Here is a 21,182-nt window from a genome sequence, read left to right as displayed (position 1 = left end):
CACGTTCTTAAAACCCCTGAAGGGAAAGGGGAAAGCTAAGTGTGTAGGAGAATAATTTTCATTACTTGGAACTGAGGGAAAGATAAGATGTGATGTAAAAGAGGAAATCGTTAAAAATGACAGTGCATCTATGAAAACTATAGTTTTCATTTAAATTATCAAGTAAGATCTCATAAAAGCCAGATCCACAACTTACTGATCAGATTATTAGTTCTAGTTGTTACCTGTGTCAGTGTCAAAACTGACGGTGGCATGGAAGCGCTTGCCATGTTTCAAGATATCCAGAGTCAGGAGAACTTCCGGGCTCTCCCGTTTCTCCTGGATGCGGTATAACGCACGTTCCAAGTTTAGCCAAAAACTAATTTCCTGTAAGGCAGTTCCCGATGCAGGATCTCGATCCAGTTTGGTCACCTTTGAAAATAAAATAACATCCAAGGGTATTCACTAAACAAGGTAGAAAAGATACCGTTAACTAAACACACGCATTACAACTCAATTTTATGCTCAATGCTCTATCAGGGCGCTGACTGAGGCAACCTCACACTGTCCCCTGACCATTCCACCTAGACCAAGGCTAGTCCCGCACTGAACAGTCTCAGGACCAAGAAGAGGCACCACTAACATGCTGCCACGTCATTCACCTCACTGACAAAATCCAGATCAGCTTACCCAAAGATATTTTACATAACTTTCAATCCTGTGCTCTTACTTTTTGAATTTCTCGTATCCAGCGGTTGACTCCAGACTGTAACTGATTAAGAAATGTCGGGTCTTCAACCTTATCACCAAAGTCTGTAACTTTCGGCTTTTCTCCACGCTCATAGCACTGTTTTGCAACATTGGTGATGATGGGATGAATCGGCAGGCTGATTTCTGGAATTTCAATATTTTGCTGCAAGTGAAGCAGTCCCATTTCGAGTTCTGCAATCTTCTTTTCAACCGAAGGAGCCATCTTATCACCATCCCTGAAATGACATTGCATACCTCAACATTTAGTGTGCTATTGGTCTCCAAGGAGAGTCTATCATTGCAAGTCTGTCAAATAGCAACGACACACATCCTTATTAATGCACAGGGTTTATATCCCCTTGGTTCACTAGCTTTACCCTCCCAATTCCCAAGTTTTACACCACGTTCTACACTATCTCGTGAACATGAAGTGAAATATAACATTCAAACACACAGAAGAAACTGGTTTTTACCTGTCTGCCTTGCCAGACTCTCTAATATAGGACTTAAAAAAAGGAGCCACCGCATTGCTAATGAAAGAATGCAACGTTTCGTAGGGCGAGTCTTCACTGAGTGTAAGGACCCGGAGCTGAGAAGAGACGGGTTTGTCGGCATCAATCACGGGAGTACGTTTAATGAATGCCAAGCTAAAAAGAAAAATAAAACAAGAAATTAGGCAAGTTACACTCCTAATTAGGCTTATTAACTTAAAAATCATACTAAGAATATACTGAAGTGTCGTTTTTCTAATAGTGAAATGCACTGCTTGTCTTTCTTTAGTACATACGTGAGAGCTACTGAATCAAGGTTATGGTTATAGAACGTGAACAAGCATGAAACCAGGCAAAGTTAACTTGTCTCATACATGGGTTGAATTCATAATATTGGCCTAAAACTAACCTGTCCTAGAAATACAAGTTATGAGCCAAGTAGTACTTAAATCTGATCTTACACTAATTTGTAACATTTATTTACTGTACTAAGTAAACACAAGTTGCTCGCTGGTTAAAGTGACAAGAGAGCATTCCAGGCTCCCTTTAGCCTGGTCCTATTCAACTCTTCCTGTTTCACCTCCTGCTATGTATCCTCTTTCCCACCCTGAGACACCACTTAGACCAGATGTCCCATTCCCTAAACACATCATGTCCTTTGTGCCTTTGCTTACGAAATCTATATTCATCTGCTGAAATTCTAACCCTCAAAACTCAATTCCAGTGTGACCTCTTCTGTGGGCCTCCCCTAATCAGAAGCAATCTCTCCAATCTTCATGTTTCCATTGTATTTTGACAAGTATTACAATTAGTTACGTATCTGCCAATCTTTCTCCCAAAGACAAGCTTCTTGAGAACAGGAAGCAGGTTGTATTTCTTTGTGTATTCCTCCATACTGCAGGTTTTATTTGTGTATTACTCTATACCTACTGCCACACCTTGTGCACAACAGGCACTCAAAGTTTGTTAAATTAATGCCTTTAAGGTAATTAATAAAATTTGAATTTTCTAATTCCCTTGCCAGTACTTTATACACAATACTTCATTGGCCAGGTGTGGTGGTTCACGCCTGTAATCCCAGTACTTTGGGAGGCTAAGGTGGGCAGATCCCTTGAGGTCAGGAGTTCCAGACCAGCCTGGCCAACATGGCAAAACCACATCTCTACTAAAGACACAAAAATTAGGCCGGGTGCAGTAGCTCACACCTGTAATCCCAGCACTTTGGGACGCTGAGGTGGGCGAATAACTTCAAAAAGTTAGTTGAAAACTTCAAAACCCCATCTATACTAAAAATATAAAAATTAGCTGGGGATGGTGGTGCATGCCTGTAATCCCAGCTACTCGGGAGGCTGATGGAGGAGAATCACTTGAGCCCGGGAGGCAGAGGTTGCAGTGAGCCGACATTGCGCCATTGCACTCCAGACTGGGCAACAGAGTGAGACTTCGTCTCAAAAAGAAAAAAAAAAAGCCAGGTGTAGCAGCAGGTGCCTGTAATCCCAACTATTTAGGAGGCTGAGGCAGGAGGATCACTTGAGGCTGGGAGGCAGAGGCTGCAGTGAGCTAAGATTGCCCCACTGCACTCCAGCTCTGGCGACAGAGTAGGACTCTGTCTCAAAACAAACAACCCCAAAAAACTTCATGTAACTGTAAAGTAAATGAAGCTTTCTGATGTAACATATTGAGAAAGAACGAAGTCACAATAGTATTTCTGCCAAAATCGTATAACCTGAATCTAAACATCAGGCAAACCCAACAGTTCCATGAAGCTATTCATTTGCAAATGTCAAACATGTCAGTATCATATAAGGTACACAAAGGCTGAAGTACTACTCCAGATTAAAGGAATTTAGAGTGACAAGAAACTAAAGTGTGATCCTGGACTGGACTCTGAATCAAGGGAAAATTACTATAAGGGACATCATTGAGACAATCTGAACATGTACTATAATTAGAGAATAATACTGTAGCAATCTTACACTTCCTGAATTTGATCATTGTACTGAGGCTATGAATGAGAATGTCCTTGTTCTTAGGAAATACACACAAGTATTTAGGGATAAAGGAGCATATTGTCTGTAACTAACTATCAAATGATTCAGGGGAAAAATGATAATGCAAAAGTGGCAAATATTAACAACTGATATCTGGGAGTGCTATATACTATTCACGCAACTCTTCTGTAACCTGAGATTACTCAAAGTAAGTTAAAAAAATGCAGAATCAATTATGACATTTACATATTTAAATCTGGATATGTCTACTAGGATACATTAGCACAATCCTTCTGAAAGGTGGAAAATCTGGTAACATGCATTAAAAATTTTAATGTTTTGCATGTGAACTAGTAATGCTGTCTTTAGGATTTATCCTAAAAAGAATCAAACCTGTACATAGAATGTTTACTAGTTATTTGTAATAATGAAAAATCAGACATCCTGTTGTCCCCTGGTGTATGTGGGAAATTGGCTCCAGGATTCCCCTGGGACACTAAAATCTGCAAATGTTAAGTTGCTTATGTAAAATGGCACAGTATTTGCATATAACCTATGCACATCCTCCAGTATACTTTAAGTCATCTCTAGATTACTTATAATCCCTAACACAACATGAAACTATATAGTTGTTACACTAGCTGTTTTTTACTTGCTTTCTTATTTTTGTACTATACGTATTGCTTTTTTCCCGTAAATATTTTCTATCTGTGGTTGGCTGAATCTGCAGATGTGGAACCACAGATATGGAGGGCCGACTGTGATCTGAGAGTATTATCAGACATGCTACATATATTATAGCTCGAACAGAAGATAAATGCCATGATATGGCAATTAAAAGGACAATATTTTATAATTTATATTGTCTTGGAAATGCTAATTTGAAGACATGAAATCAAAGACACTGAATTTAAAGACCAGAAATCTTTTGAGCGTTTTCTTTTTTCTTTTTTGAGACGGAGTTTCGCTCTTGTTGCCCAGACTGGAATGCAATGGCACAATCTCGGCTCATTGCAAACTCTGCCCCCGGGGTTCAAGCTATTCTCCTCCCTTAGCCTCCCAAGTATCTGGGATTACAGGCATGCACCACCATGCCCTGCTAATTTTGTATTTTTAGTAGAGACGGGGTTTCTCCATGTTGGTAAGGGTGGTCTCAACCCAACCTCAGGTGATCCACCTACCTCAGCCTCCCAAAGTGCTGGGATTACAGGCGTGAGCCACCATGGCGGGCTTGAGTGTTTTCTTAATGTGTTTGCCTGAGTCAATTAAGATTTACATTAATTTTAGGCCAGGCGCGGTGACTCATACCTGTAATCCCAGCACTTTGGGAGGCTGAGGCAGGCGGATCTCCTGAGGTCAGGAATTCAAGACCAGCCTGACCAACATGGAGAAACCCCATCTCTACTAAAAATACAAAATTAGCCAGATATGGTGGTGCATGCCTGTAATCCCAGCTACTTGGAAGGCTGAAGTAGGAGAATCGCTTGAACCCAGGAGGCGGAGGTTGCAGTGAGCTAAGATTGCGCCATTGCACTCCCGCCTGGGCAACAAGAGGGAAACTCCATCTCAAAAAAAAAAAAAAAAAAAAGATTTCTATTAATTTTCTTAGTAAGAATTTCCGAGTTTGAAAAGAAAAAAGATTCATATTAATTCTCACAAATTTATAATCTGAGATAATGGTAATATTCATACTACTCACCTATTGGATTTAACCCCATAATGAATGTCTATGTTGATGTTATAGGAAATGAATTCTTTTTCTTCTTCTCCTTCATCACCAACGTCCTCTACAAATCATAATAAATATATCAAATTAATATCAACATTTCCAATTTCTTATTTATCAACTGTTTAGACAATGACTATCCTCTCTCCACTCCCAACCTGACATATCAACACCTACATGACCTGGCACTATTTTTCCCTTCCCATCCGTTTTTTTCCTCACTCCTGACTTTGCTGTGTGACTCTGGGCAAGGTGGCTGTCTGCGAAGTGGGGTAGTGTGGGCATGCCAGGGCTTCTGCAAGGATAACTGAGTTGGCGCTTGAACGCACTGGAACAGGGCCTGGCCGTGGGCAGTGCTAGCCGCTACAGGCTATGGCCAAGTTCTCAGCGTCTCATCCCAGGAGGCTCATCCATTGTGCTTCAAACACAGAAGACACTTTCCGCCCCTGCTCTCAAGAATATTCTGCTCAGCTGTTCACTCAGCACCACCTGTGTGATGGGCATTTTACTAAGCCCTTTACAGCTATCATATATTCAACCCTACGGAGTTGGTGTGACTATGATTATCCTTGTTTTCTCCTTAAAGAATATCAGTAACTTGCCCACAGACACTTGGGTGGGAAGCAACAATGGGAGAATTCAGAAGTTTGTGATTCCTCGCCACGATGTAGCATGGCCAGTTTTCATCCAGGCCAGGCCCAAGGCAAATCCCAATCGAGAAAACTATCAAGAAACATCCCAGGCTGGGCGTGGTGGCTCACGCCTGTAATCCCAGCATTTTGGGAGGCTGAGGCGGGAGGATCACAAGGTCAGGAGATCGAGATCATCCTGGCTAACATGGTGAAACCCCAACTCTACTAAAAATGCAAAAAAATTAGCCGGGCTTGGTGGCGGGTGCCTGTAGTCCCAGCTACTCAGGAGGCTGAGGCAGGAGAATGGCGTGAACCCAGGAGGTGGAGCTTGCAGTGAGCCGAGATCATGCCACCGCACTCGAGCCTGGGCGACAGAGGAAGACTCCATCTCAAAAAAAAGAAAAGAAGAGAAGAGAAGAGAAGAGAAGAGAAAACATCCCCAGGGTCACCGAGAAGCATTCGTCTAGCCTTGCCCTCTGCTGCACCACAGCACTTAATCTGAGTCTGCTCTGGGTTTGACTTCTGAATGTTATCTTCCTCCTCACCTGTGAGCTCTTGGAAGGCAGAGACCACGCTAGATTCCACACAGTACAACATGCACATGGTAGTCATTTTCAAAAGCTTAAGAAGGCTGGGTGTGGTGGCTTACATCAGTAATCCCAGCACTTTGGGAGGCTGAGGTGTGGATCACTTGAGTTCAGGAGTATGAAACTAGTCTGGACAACATGGTGAAACCATGTCTCAGTTTTTTAATAATAAAATTTAAATTTAAAAAAGCTTACTGGAAATTAATAGTAAGAGAGCCTCAAGAAGCATGTGAACCAAATTTCGAAATTAAAAATCAAGATTGAAAAACTAGAAAAAGTATAATAGAAAATAAACCTCTACATCTAGTACTAATCCACGCGATGCCTAAGCATTCTAGTCAAATTATCTTTGCAATGATGTACTGTATGAAATATATATTGGCAAAAATTACAATCTAATTTAGCATGATTATTTTATACATAGTTCACCTTTTTTTTTGAGACGGAGTCTCGCTCTGTCGCCCAGGCTGGAGTGCAGTGGCACAATCTCGGCTCACTGCAAGCTCCGCCTCCCGGGTTCACGCCATTCTCCTGCCTCAGCCTCCTGAGTAGCTGGGACTACAGGTGCTGGCTGCCACGCCCGGCTAATTTTTTGTATTTTTAGTAGAGACGGGGTTTCACCGTGGTCTGGATCTCCTGACCTTGTGATCCGCCCGCCTCGGCCTCCCAAAGTGCTGGGATTACAGGCGTGAGCCACTGCGCCCGGCCGGTTCACCTTTTAAAAGTCATGTAACAAAGGGAAGGCTAGGCGCGATGGCGCACCCCTGTAATCCCAGCACTTTGGGAGGTCAAGGCAGGTGGATCACCTGAGGTCAGCAGTTTGAGACCAGCCTGACCAACATGGAGAAATCCTGTCTCTACTAAAAATACAAAATTAGCCAGGCATGGTGGCACATGCCTGTAATTCTAGCTATTTGGGAGGCTGAGGCAGGAGAATTGCTTGAACCCGGGAGGCGGAGGTTGTGGTGAGTGGAGATCGCACCACTGCACTCCAGCCCAGGCAACAAGAGTGAAACTCCATCTCAAAAAAAAAAAAAGAAGAAAGAAAGAAAGAAAAGGAAAGGGCAGTAGCTTTAACAGATCAAGTTCTATTGCTTAGAAGATATGTGACCTTGAGAAAGTCATTTTTCTTTCTCTGGGCTTCAAATTTGTGAGGTGTAAAATGGGCGGTGGAACAGGCAGTAGAATATTGAGTTAGGTGGTCTATAAGGTTTCATTAAGCACTAAAAACTATGAAACCTGGTTATATAGGGTCTGAGCAAAAGCTATTTGCTTCCTTAGTTGCTGTTTTAAAAATCTTGCTTCTTCTGCAAGCATTTTATTTTAATTAATTTATTTATTTAGAGATAATGTCTTGCTCTGTCGCCCTGGATGGAATGCAGTGGCTTCATCAGAGCTCACTGCAGCCTTATCTTCTGGGTTCAAGAGATCCTCCTGCCTCAGCCTCCCAAATAGCTGGGACCACACGCTCAAGCCACCACCTTCAGTGGATTTTTAAAACATTTTTTAGAGATAGGGTCTCTCTATGTTGCTCAGGCTGGTGTCAAACTCCTGGGGCTCAAGAGATCCTCATGCCTCGGCCTGGCATTACAGGAATGAGTCATTACCCCCAACCCTTGCTTCCTTAGTTTTAAGATGAGACAAATACAAAATTCACACTAAAGAGTATAAAATACTAGTCTATCTGGCCAGGCGCAATGGTTCATGCCAGTAATCTCAGCACTTTGGGAGGCCGAGGCGGGCAGATCACTTCAAGTCAGGAGTTCAATACCAGCCTGCTCAACGTGGTGAAACCCCATATGTACTAAAAATTCAAAAATTAGCTGGGTATGGTGGTGGGCGCATGTAATTTCAGCTATATGGGAGGTTGGGGCGAGAGAATTGCTTGAACCTGGGAGGTAGAGGTTACAGTGAGCTGAGATCAGTCTCAAAAAAAAAAAAAAAGTGTACCTATCAAGAGAACAATAATTTTTCCAAATTATTGTTTTGGATATATTTGAATATAATTTTAGGAAGAGGAAGGAGTAGGCGGCAGAACATTCTAGTATGCCAGATACTTGCTATTTTTTAAAATGACCATTAAAAAAACTAAAGAAATCAACCGATTTTTCTAACCACTCAAATGCGGCTAGACCACAAGAGAAATCACACTGCCTGAAAGCAGCCACACGATTACAACCTGTAAAATGCAAGCAGAGAGAATAAAGAACTATCTCCAAACTGAAACAGCTGTCAAAGTAGTGCGATGATTTTCTCCCTCAATCTTCTGAACTTTCCATAACATTGCTCTACCACGTATATAAAATATGCCATCAAAATAACACCAAAACGATACACAGAAAATAAAATTAACATTCTATAAAGATCAAAGGAAATCACTGATGCAACTAAAAATATGGCTTGTTAACTCTGAATCATTTCTTCCCCCCCATAAAGAGTCATCACTGGTACAAATAAAATAACGCAGAAATCGTGCAGTCAGGACACAGCATCTGAGCATCTGGCCTGCACTTCCTGATGCAAACCCGGTTAGGGGAACTAGGCGCCATTCCAAGAGATGAGTCACTGCTGTGTGGCGAGCGCTCTAGCTCTGTACTGGGAATACTGCAATGCAGTAGAATCTGCCTCAGCTCAGGAAGGCACACCCGATGACATAATCCTCAAACAGTGATCATGCAAATAGATATTCCCTGCTGCTTTGTTCAATTCTAACTTCTCTTGATAATAACTTATGGAAGTCGCTATGAATCAGTCACAGAAAACATCTTGGACAAGTCTTTTTGTGTATATTCCCTATATAAAGACACGGATCAAACACAGTTGAGTATGTCTGACTCTCATTTACAGTCACACAATTTAGGACATTGTTTCAAAAACTGCCATCAAATAATAATCTGACATTCTACTTTTCTTTCTTTCTTTTTTTTTTTTTTTTTAAGTTATTCAGAAGAGGAAAGACACTTGATTATTAATTCTTAATAACAAAGAGGCTGTTAACCCTGTTATATTTAGAAGCTTACATACAAACACAATCTGCAAGTTTGATTAGTTAATATCGCTTTCAGTAAAATTTGAATCCATTTCCTTATGCTTGGCAGTTACTAGTTGAAACAAAGTTACTCTTAACATGTAACAGACCAGTACTGTACTATCTGTCCATGCAGTCGAAGAATCAAAGTACTGGGCCTGCTTCATGAGCTCCTTCCCTGCAAGCTACACTGACACATTACAACAACTTGTGAACACTTTCTTGGTCAACTTCTGAGAGTTTATTGAATTTTTAGAGATGTTCAAAATGGCATTTAGCACTAATGTGTGTATACTTTTATTCAAAGACAGTTTAATGTATTTCAAACTACTAGTAATTTGTATCATTCAACTATGAATTATGTAAGTATTACATGTGTTTTATTTTTTTTTGAGACACGATCTCACTCTGTCACCCAGGCTGGCGTGCAGTGGTGCAATCACAGCTCATCACAGCCTTGACCTCTCTGGGCTCAAGTGATTCTCCTACCTTAGCCTCCTGAGTAGCTGGGATTACAGGTGTGCATCACCACACCTGGTTAACTTTTGTATTTTTTGTAGAGACAGGGTTTCTCCATGTTGCCCACGCTGGTCTTGCTCCTGAGCTCAAGTGATCCGCCTGCCTCAGTCTCCCAAGGTGTTGGGATTACAGGCGTGAGCCACTGCACCCAGCCAGCATTATGTCTCAATGAAATATAAAAACTATGCAATTTCGATTACTTTAAGAACTATATCGGCCGGGCGCGGTGGCTCAAGCCTGTAATCCCAGCACTTTGGGAGGCCGAGACAGGCGGATCACGAGGTCGGGAGATCGAGACCATCCTGGCTAACACGGTGAAACCCCGTCTCTACTAAAAAAAATACAGAAAACTAGCCAAGCGAGGTGGCGGGCGCCTGTAGTCCCAGCTACCCGGGAGGCTGAGGCAGGAGAATGGCATAAACCCGGGAGGCGGAGCTTGCAGTGAGCTGAGATCCGGCCACTGCACTCCAGCCTGGGCGACACAGCGAGACTCCGTCTCAAAAAAAAAAGAACTATATCACCCTCGACTGGGCCCAGTGGCTCATGCCTGTAATCCCAGCAGTTTGAGGGGCCAAGGTGGGTGGATCACTCAAGCTTAGGAGTTTGAGACCCATCTGCGCAAGACGGTGAAACCCAATCTCCACAAAAAATACAAAAATTAGCAGGGCGTGGTGGTGCATGTCTGTGGCGGGAGGATCTCTTGAGCCCAGGAGACCGAGGCTGCAGTGAGCTGAGACTGCACCACGGCACTCCAGCCTGGGTGACAGAGCAAGACCCTGCCTCAAAAAAGAATGATACGGCCCTCTCCTGAGTAGACAGGGCACACCCTCTCAAAGTTTGGTGAACGGGCAGTTGGAAAAGGGACAAAGCACACTGGTAAAGTTACAGGTGAGGCTGCCCAACTCCTGCACCCTTGCTCATTCACTCATGTACTCTTCCTTTCAAACTTTCTCCCAGCCAGAGAGCAAATCTCTTCCTGGTCTCGAAGCCATTCATTTCCTTTGGCCCACGTGTATCACCAAATTGCATGTTAAATGTTCCTGGGGTTCTCTTTATCTTTTGTCTTCTTTCCCTTTTAAAATTCCAAACATGGGCTGGGCACAGTGGCTCACGCCTGTAACCCCAGCACTTTGGGAGGCTGAGGCGGGTGGATCACCTGAGGTCAGGAGTTCGAGACCAGCCTGGCCAACATGGTGAAACTCCATCTCTACTAAAAATACAAAAATTAGCCAGACATGGTGGCACATGCCTGTAATCCCAGCTACTCAGGAGGCTGAAACAGGAGAATCACTTGAACCCAGGAAACGGGGGTTGCAGTGAGTGGAGATCATGCCACTTGCACTCCAGCCTAGGTAACAGAGCAAGATGCCGTTTCAAAATAAATAAATAAATAAAATAAATCCCAAACATACTAATAACACATTATTCTGGTCAATCACTATTATACATGGCCTCCCTTTTTTTCCTGCCTTAGTCTTCCCCTTTCTTGTCTCTGGTGCTTTCTCTTGTCACATGGACTTCCACCTTTTCATCCTCCTGAGGGGCCATGACTTCTTCACCATAACCACTCCCTGCTCTGGTACAAGGCTCAGAACATGGTGAGAAAGAGCATTCTTCTCAACCTGAAGACTTCCCTGTAACATCATTAGGAGTATGAAGGGAGCACGAAACCCCATATAATATTTATATTTAATGTAAACTGGAGTTCATTTTGATATTTCCAGAAACGAAAAGAGAAAAAATTTTTAAAAACCTAGCAGGTTATTAACACCTAAGGAACTTAAGACTTGGTACTTTTCAAGTTATTACTAATTCAAAAGAAATGACAGATACCAAGGCACTGCAGAGACGAGTGTTTAGCTTTCAGAACCCTCCTCAGAACATCCTTTTCCCAACTGTGTCTTAAAATCCTAGGGTTTTGGTTTCCTCACTCACGAAGGATGAGGGCTGGACTAAATCTCTCTTGTTGCTCCCAATCTGACATTCTCCAACGCTGACACACAATTCTCATCCATGTTTACTTTTTAAAAAAAGTGATAACTGTTTTCCCTTTGCTGTACATAAATTTCACTTAGCATGCTACACTGCATGTTCAAATTTATCTTGCTGCAGACCATGTCCCCTACAGTGTGCCGGCATGGGGCAGTAAGAGCCTCCCTGACGTGCGGATACCACTGAGTCCAGAGCCTGGTAGCTAGGTTTGTTCTCTCCTTTTGAACTGGAGGCCCCTGGTGCAAACACGCACTGCCAGATCTTCGGTCAGGCCAGGAAGCATCTGAGTCTGCTCCCCGTCTCTGTGTCTGCTGGAGCTGGAGGTACTGGAGCAACACCTGTATGGCCTGTATCTGGCACTGTTCAATCCAGATTTTACTTGGGACAGAAAGAAGAACTGAGCGCCCTAGAACAAACTAGGTCACAGGGATCAAGACGAGTTCTACTCAGTGAATATGGATTACAGTAAACTGAAGAAAGAAGATTTCTAAATAAAATGTTTCACTATAAAGCTGCTTTAGGGCCGGGCGCGGTGGCTCAAGCCTGTAATCCCAGCACTTTGGGAGGCCAAGATGGGTGGATCACAAGGTCAGGAGATTGAGACCATCCTGGCTAATACGGTGAAACCGTGTCTCTACTAAAAAATACAAAAAAAAAAAAAAAAACTAGCCAGGCGCAGTGGCGGGCGCCTATGGTCCCAGCTACTCCGGAGGCTGAGGCAGGAGAATGGCGTAAACCCGGGAGGCGGAGCTTGCTGTGAGCTGAGATCGGGCCACTGCACTCCAGCCTGGGCGACAGAGCCAGACTCCGTCTCCAAAAAAAAAAAAAAAAAAAAAAAAAAAAAAAAATGGCTGCTTTACAAAGAAGGTCTTGCAGAAGCCATCAGCACAATTTTCCACTTAACCAGAAAACATTTCTCCTCTAAATGCATGAAACCATGTTGATATGTTGTGTTGGAGATTACACTGATTAAATTACATTTCTTCACCCTTTAGAATTAAATCCTCAGGCTAGATGTCACGGTGCACGCCTGTAATTCTGGCACTTTGGGAGGCTGAGGTAGGAGGATCACTTGAATCCAAGAGTTCAAGACCAGCCTGGGCAACATGGGGAGACTCTGCCTTTACAAAAAATAAAAAATGAGCCAAGCGTGGTGGTGTGTGCCTGTATACCAGCTACTAGGGAGGCTGAGATGAGTGGATCGCTTGAGACCAAAGGTTGAGGATGTGGTGAGCTGAGATTGTGCCACTGCACTCCAACCTGGACAACAGTGAGACCCTGTCTCAAAAAAAAAATTCCAGGTCTCAAATACTGCAGTGTTAAACAAACAAGTTGGGTGTGGTGGCTCACACCTGTAATTCCAGCACTTTGGCAGCTGGAGGTGGAAGTATTACTTGAGCCCAGAAGTTCGAGATCAGCCTGGGCAACATGGTGAGACCTCATCTCCATAAAAAAATGAGAAAATGAACTGGGAGCCCAGGAGGCCGAGGTGGCAATGAGCCATGATTGCGCCACTGCACTCCTGCCGGGGTGACAGAGTGAGACCCTGTTTCAAACAAAACAAAACGGTCTCCCCACCAAAAACAAACAACCCAAACTACACACGCTCATACAGACCAACCAACCTAGCACCTGATTCCAGGCAGGTCATGAACAAGCTGGAGGGCACAGACAAGTCATGGAAACGTCAGTTCCATCAGCTGCAAACTGAAGTATACCCAACCAACGGGGATATACAACCAAAAAATGGTCCTTGAAGCAAAAAATGCTACAAAAACATCATTAACATAAAATGGCTCGTTAATTAATGAACACCTGTTTTGTCACCATACTGTTAAGTACACCATGAGGAAGATAATTTCCTACCAGCCAGGAACTATAGAAAGGTTTCTCTTTTTAAAATGAGAGCTATAACTTAACAATCCCCTTTTCCCACAAACTCTCCAATTCCTCAGTGTCAAGATAAGTTGTTAAGTTCACATTTATTCTATACTTTGAGGAATGCTGTACTTGATTTATTTTAGAGATAGGGTCTCACTCTGTTACCCAGGCTGGAGCAACGTGGTATGATCCTAGTTCACCATAGCGTGAAACTCCTGGGCTCAAGCAATCTTCTCCAGTACCTGGGACTACAGGCATGTACCACCATGCCTGGCTTATTTTTTAATTTTCTGTAGAGATGGGGTCTTGCTGTGTTGCCCAGGCTGGTCTTGAACTCCTGGCCTCAAGTGATCCTCCTGCCTTGGTCTCCCAAAGTGCTGGGATTACAGGTGTGAGCCACTGCACCCAGCTCAATGCTGCACTTTAACTACAAAAGTGTATCGCTAGCTGGGGTAGTTAAAACAAACAAACAAACAAATAAAAAATATATATAGTTTCACATAAAAATGTTTCCATATTCAATTACAAGTGTTTGGATACTTCCACAAAAAAAGTGGAAGGAATAAAATAAATAAAAGTAATTTCTACTGTTCATTAAATTACATGACTTCATTGTTGGTGATCTTTATTCAGTTTAAATAATTCAGCTCTGTTTTCTAAATTAATGCAAGCCTGTCTTTTCACTGTAATTAACCACTGGATGCACATATTTGATTAAATGTACAAACGCCAAAGCTAACTCATAAAAGCCACCGAGAAGAAAGCCCTCCTACCAGAAGTGCCGGGTTTCTACTTATAGCTAAGGTGTCCTAGTGTAGCCAGGCTGCTAATAAGACAAAGAGACCATCTATCATAAAACTGGATTAACTTTAAAATCTTTCCTTAGGTTTTTGTAAGTGAAAAATAAACTACAGACAGGTTGAATTGGTAGAAATACTTCAAGGATTGTTATAAATACAGAAATGAGGTAGGATTTCAATTTTAGATAGTCTCATTCCTTAGTCAACTTTCAAAAGTGCAAGTCATTATGGAGCCAAGATTTGGATACCTGCATATCTGTTTTGCTGAAAGAAAAAAACGTACCCATAAGAAAACACAGAGACAATTTGTACTAAATAGTGTACTACATAAACATAGTCCCCCACCCCAATAATTTTAGCAACATCCAATTTTAAGATGCCTGGAAAAACTGAATTACTGGTGATCACTCTAGAAGCAAAGTATAAAACTTAAATTTTTTTTTCATAAAAAGAAACGGTGACTCAAGGTAAAAAACTAAAATAAAATCACTGATTCTAACACATAAACTATGCAATAAAAATATCAAAGATTAGCCATGGTCAAGCTACTCAAAATACAATTAACTTTAAAAATGCAGATTAAAATATATTTTAATAAAATAACGAATAGGCACTGAAAAATGACCACAAACACATAGACCAAAAATGCTGACAGTGATCACATCTGGGTCAAACAATTCCCAGTGATTTTTACTTTAGCTGTATACTACATTTTCTACAATGACTATGTATGTTTTTGGGGAAAAAAAAAAAAGTAGATGAGTTAATTTTTTTTTAACTCTTATGGCTTCCACTCAGGAATACGTAACCCCAAACATCCCAGTAAACCACCCTCAACAACATTAATACTCTAAATATGCTCAAATGGTTTATTTGCCTTGAACATTCCATGTGGATATCAGAAAAAAATATTCTTTTACACTCTGCTAATCTCTGGCAGGAAACCAAGGCTACAGGGAAGCATCTTCTGAGTAAGAATAGCCTTTGAAAGAAACAAACTATCAGAAACACAGTGTGTGTTAAGGATGGGGCAGACAGTACAAGTTCTCTTACTGGCAGAACCATACAGTTTTTTGAAATTTTAAGAAGCTTGTTGGCAAACATTTTTAGACAATCTCCAATCCCTAGAAGCTAACCTTGGACATCATCCTTGGGAGCTTAGATGGAGATGCCACACCCAAAATGGTTGCAATGGGCTACAAAGTGGTTGTAATGAATCCATGAGAAAGCCTGCCTGCAGGCAAGCCCCAGACTTAGAAGAACTTAACCTTGCTGGTGGGTGATCATTATTTGAGGAGACAGTTGGAATACGCTAACTCTTGCCTCTTCCCCCCGCTAGAAGCCTAACCTGAACCTTTTTTTTAAATCTGTAAAATTAGACTCAAATATTACAGGGTTATCATTAGGATCATCGAAGCATTAAACAAATATGAGGTATGATCAGTGAAAACAAGCAGTGGACAGGGAAGTGAGATACTGAGTCTAGTCTCAGGACTAGGATTAGCTGGTGACCTTGGGTGAAATCACTTAACCTGAGCCTCAGTTTCCTCAGGTGTAAAATCAGAATACACTCGTTCAGCAAGGATGCTGTGAAAGCATCTACCTGCAACAGTGATGCTCGCAGGCCCGGGGCTGGCACCGTCGCTCTGTGGGCCTCGGCCTCTTGGTCCCCACAAGGCAAGGCTGGGACACCCGCCCGACCTCCTCCAGAACCAGAACCCCGGCTGCCCCCGGCTCCGCAGGTCTGCCCCCGACACATCCCTCCTGAAGGCCGCTTGGCCTGGACACAAATCGAAACCGAAAAGCTCATGTGACATTGGAGGCAGGGATGCGGCCTCGCCCGCGCTCAGCCCAGGGAGACGCTGTCTCCACCCAACTCGGCCATCTTGAGAGGCCCGAGCAGACAAAGCGACCCCATTGTTTTAGGTGACGGCAGACGGGAACTCCTCTCGCCTCCCCGCGACGAGGAGCGGGGCGCCCTGGGGGCTCCGGGCCGGGCAGTGGGTGTGGCGAGGGCGAGCCCCGGGTGCCGCGTCGGCCTCTGCGGGGCGTCTGCGGCCCTGGTGACCCGGCCGGAGGGACGTCTGCGGCCGCCGGGCTCTGCCCATCCTGGGGTCATCTGCAGCCACCGGGATCCTCCCATCCCAGGGACATCTGCGGCCCCGGGGAACCTGGCAGCCCCTGCCCTCCGCGAGACTTGGCCCTGGCGACCCCGCCCTCTGCGGCCCTGCACCTTTGAGCGTGGAGCGCTCCACCAGCACCGTGTGGACCTGCGGATCCGAAAGGAACTTGCGCATCTGCTCCAGGGCGCTCTTCTCCTCCAAGCGCCGCCTCCAGCGCGGCCGGCGCCTCGCCGCCGTCCTCCAGCAGCAGCGGCACCAGCTTGCGCAGGTGCTTCTGCAGCACCGACACGTCCGCCACATTCTGCACCGCCGACACTTCTAGGCCGGCCGAGCCGTCCTCGCCGCCGCCGCCCCCGGGCTCCGACATGGCGCCGCGCTCGGGACCCTCCAGGAGCGATGAGAAGGCGGCCGCGACTCAGCGAGACAGCGAGCAAGGGACAGAAACGGCCGCCAGAAGCAGGACCGTCCGCTAGCCCACGGCGGACTAAGGAAAGCCGGAGCCGGCTCCGCCCTAAAGGCACCCACTGCCAGCTGGCCCCGCCCCGCCCCGCCGGCGCAGCCGCCGCAGCCACCCGCGCTCGCTCACGGCCTTGGCGTCATGGCGTCGCGCGTGCGCAGGGGGCGGGCCCGGCGATGTCGCCGCGCGGCTTTCTGGGACTTGTAGTCTCCGCGCTGGGCGGGGCCCGCATCCACCGCACTGCGAGTTCTAGAGATGCGGACTTGGCTCGACGAGGTTGGTCCAGGGCCGTGTCTGTCTTCTTCACTGCTGTGGACTCAGCGAATAGCACACAACCAGAGAAACTTTATAGTGAATGAGTGATGTTACTGGCGAGAGCTAACGTTTAGTGAGCGCTTAGCCTGTGCCCGGTGTTGTTCTAAGCCCTTAACCTCTCATTAATGTTCTCTCACTGAATGAATGAATGACTACATATCAGGTACCAAAATATAGGCACGACAGATGTATTCTTAGATATAGACAGGGAGATTGAGGATACTTTTCAGAGGGGGAGGAGATGAGGGGCGTGCACAGAGGGTCCCATTGCCAGGCTGGAAAGGGACAAGTGGGGAGGGGGCCTTCAGGGCAGTGTAAGGTTAAGCCAGTAATGACACCTTCACTGGAGGTAAAACCAAGCTGTGATGGGATCTGGTTCCTGATGACAAAAATCACTGTCCCCAAGGTCGCTATGAGGACCAAGAGGGAGACCTACTGAGAACAGCTACCTCCAGCTGTGGTGCTTCTCCAGCCACCTAGACCTGGCACTGTCATTGTGGGCCTCAGTATCTGAGTCCCTGCAAGGCAGGGGCTGGGTTGCCTGCTCGCCAAGTTTCCCCCTAGTTCTGGCCCACCACCACCTCCTCCCCTACACCATGACTACATAAGGGCCAGAATCCAGGCTGCCCAGCTGGGTGCGGTGGCTCACGCCTGTAAACCTAGCATTTTGGGAGGCTGAGATGGGAGGATTGCTTGAGGTCAGAAGTTCAAGACCAGCCTGCTCAACATAGTGAGACCCCCATGTCTGTATATATTTAAAAATTAAAAATTTTGTAAAATAATAAAAAAATAGAATCCATGCTGCCCATATTTGTAGTTTAGAGATGGCAGGTTCTTCTAAGGGGTAGTAATTGGCCTTTGAAAGTTCACATTCATAACTTCTTTCTTAAGTTGGGTGGAGAGAGGGAAGCAATGGCGTTTTTTTTGTTTTGTTTTGTTTTGTTTTTTAACAATAAAGTGCACTGTCAGAGTGCTGAGTCCTGATTGGTGGAATGATGATGGTATGATCTGATTCTCCCAAATCATCTTTGAAAAACTGTGAAACATACAATAAGCTTATTCCTTGCCTAATTACCGGTTGCTGGGTCCCAGGGGGTTGCTGGAACACGGAGACTAATCAGATGATTCTTGTCTTTAAGGAGCATGTGAAAGAGGGGACAGATTAATACCCCATCTTCCTGCTCTCCATCAGTCCACCTGGTGTAATGTGCCCAAGCAATTCTGAATAATCTTCCCGGAAAAAATAAATAGGCGACTGCAATGAATTTGTGCAATGATCCTAATGGTAATGAATAATAATAACACACCACTGACAGCGAACGCTGAGTGCTTGCTGCGTGCTAGGCACTATGCAGAGGGTTTCCCCTCACATGTACTTTAGGGGTAGAAACAGGGGCAAAGAGGAAACTCTATTAGGTGCAGGTCAGTGAACTCTGAATGGGCCATCCACCATCGGAGACTCAGAAACCCGCAGGGACCTAGCTGATGGGCAGGCTGCATGCCGGCTGCACCGTGAGTCAGCACCAGGCTGGCAGACGCAGCCACTCGGGGATCCAAAGGACTCAAACATCTGCAACCTGGCCCCAGGCCAAGAGAACAAACTGCAGGCTCTGGATTTGCCGCCCTGTAGAATAGGCTCAACATGAAACATGTTTGTTATTTCTAACTGGATGGGAACTGAAGGAACCTGAACAATCAGTGTACAAGGATTCATAAATGGACCAAACATGCTTGCTTTTTGTTCTTGAAAGATGTTTGTTGTATTTAATATATAATGAGAAGAGCGGTCAACACTGCCTGGGTGCTGAGCACTTTAAGTGCATTACCTGGGTGGCTGGCTGGGCTGTGCCATGGCTGAAGGGTGTGGGCAGCTTCTTTCGAGGTGCTCCTTCTGCCTCCTGGCGCAGGACTCTGGCTCCAGCACACCCCAAGCTGACCCTGGTGGGGGTAGGGCCCCTCACCCAAACCTGGCCTTTCCCATCTCTTGTTCTGCTGCCTCAGCTTTCTTCTGTCTGTGGTAGAGTCTGCTCGGACAGACTCTGGGCAGGGTAGGGGGCAGGGCGAGCTGGAGAGAGAATTCGTTCTAGGTTGATGTGGGATGATAGTGGCTGGTGGGGCACTTGTATGCTATTGGAAACCAGTGATGAACTGTCTGCATGGATGAGATCCCATCCATTCCCACCTTCTCTTCAAAATACCATACACAGCGTCTCCTCGAGTCCAAGTTTCAAGTCGGGTGCCCAGTTTCATACCATCCTTCCTCTCCCTCTCCCAACCCTCGGGCAGGACCAACGCCCTCAGAGGAACCACTGCTGCCCCAGCCCTTTTGGGCTCTATGCCCAGGATCTCCCCTCCACTCCCTGAAAATTCCACATTGGGCCAGGTGTGGTGGCACACACCCTTGGCCCCAGCTACTCAAAAGGCTGAGGTGGAGGTCAAGGCTGCAGTGAGCTGTGATCTCACTACTGCACTCCAGCCTGCAGGACAGAGTGAGACCCTGTCTCTAATAATAATAATAATAATAAATAATTTAAAGAAAAAGAATTTCCATCTTGGGCTCATTCGTTCATTCATTCATTCATCCCCACTTGTGACAGCAGGGAGGTCTAAGCTTCTAGGGCTTGTTAGCACCAGCAGGGCCTGGACCAAAGTGTGCACTTGGTTGGTGGGTGTGAACTAATGCCTTACCTTGAGGAAGGGGCGCTAGCGGTGGCCGTGAGGACACGGGGTGCACTGTGGATCAGGACCTTCCTGGCCACATCTCTGGGGCTGTCAGGGTGCTGCTGGAGGGCAAGGCTGGCACTTCACAGGGTTCGCAGGGCTACAGGACGCTTTCTGCGGAGGCTCATTCCAGGATCCACCCCCTTTCTGTCTTGATCCCTTGTCAAACGAGCTTCAGGGTGAGACTTGAGCCAGATCTGGTTCCTGGAGGCTTTGACCCCAGCCGGTTGGAGTTTGAAGCGTGTCATGAGAACAGAACGGTCTCTTGGCGCCGTCTAGTGGCAGAGGAAGACGTGTTGCATGGAATTTTCTTCTGCTTGTAGAGGGCCCACCTCCCCAGCCTGCTGCCCATCCATCCTGGTGACCCCAGCAGGCTCACCTTCCCAAGGTCACCTGGCTTGCTTGTCCAGGGTCACAGAACAAGTAAGGACGATGACCAGAAGGAAAATGCCAGCCTGCACCTCACTGCCCACGGGGAAGACGTTAGTGAATCTTGTCTCTACCTGGGCAGACAATTCCCACCTGGCTCTCCTGACCCCTGGATTAACCCAGGCTGCCTGCAGACGCTCAAAACCTCTGACACCGCCCTGAAGTTTCCCTCTGGTGGTGTGTGGCCCCTTCTCTTACCAAAAGCTGTCGGTGTCCCCAGCCAGGACCACTACTCCCTGGGTGTGCTGGGCTCCATCTCCTCTCAGGGTATCACCTCTAAAATTCTTCCCTTGCTCCCAGATGTTCTCTCTCCCCCCTAGATTTTTTCCACTGCTATCGGAGCTATTCTATCCCTTCTTTAAAATGAAAAAAAGGAAGCCCTACCGTAGCCCACTGCCAGCACCTTTCCACTGCCTCGCTGCCCTTTCTAGCAAAACTCCTTGAGAATAAGCATATGTGGGCATTGCCTTTCCCACCCCATCCCCACACTCATGGACAGGCACTCTTGGCAAGGTCGCCAGTGGCTTCCGTGTGGCCAAATCCAGCGACCAGTTCTCAGTCCTCATCTTGCTTGACCCGTGGACACAGTGATGCAGCCGGCACTCCCTCCTTCTCTGAATACCACCTTCACCTGGCTTTTGGTGGCCGCACTCTCCAGATCCTCCTCGTCACCAAGGTTCCTTCTCCAGTCTCCTCTGCTGGATCCCAGTCTTTGCGACCTCTAAAGGTCGGAGGGGCCCAAGCCCCCTGGCTGCTTTGTG

General features: G+C 45.7%; 1 protein-coding gene and 1 pseudogene across 1 annotated transcript in view; one reads left to right on the top strand and one right to left on the bottom strand.

The window, feature by feature from the left end:
• The window catches only part of DYNC1H1 (dynein cytoplasmic 1 heavy chain 1), a 91,494-nt gene extending 74,628 nt beyond the window's left edge, over positions 1 to 16,866 (bottom strand). The window contains 6 exon segments of the mRNA XM_010353636.2: positions 225 to 411; positions 710 to 965; positions 1,203 to 1,376; positions 4,911 to 4,998; positions 16,610 to 16,700; positions 16,702 to 16,866. Of these exon segments, the coding sequence (XP_010351938.1) occupies positions 225 to 411; positions 710 to 965; positions 1,203 to 1,376; positions 4,911 to 4,998; positions 16,610 to 16,700; positions 16,702 to 16,866 (961 nt within the window).
• Positions 11,780 to 12,186, top strand: LOC115897443 (annotated as a pseudogene).
• Positions 16,867 to 21,182: the final 4,316 nt, after the last annotated feature.

Source organism: Rhinopithecus roxellana, chromosome 5 (assembly GCF_007565055.1).
Source record: "Rhinopithecus roxellana isolate Shanxi Qingling chromosome 5, ASM756505v1, whole genome shotgun sequence".
Taxonomy (NCBI): Eukaryota; Metazoa; Chordata; class Mammalia; order Primates; family Cercopithecidae; genus Rhinopithecus; species Rhinopithecus roxellana.
Note: the sequence above shows the minus strand (reverse complement) of the source record. Positions and strands in the feature narration are given on the sequence as shown.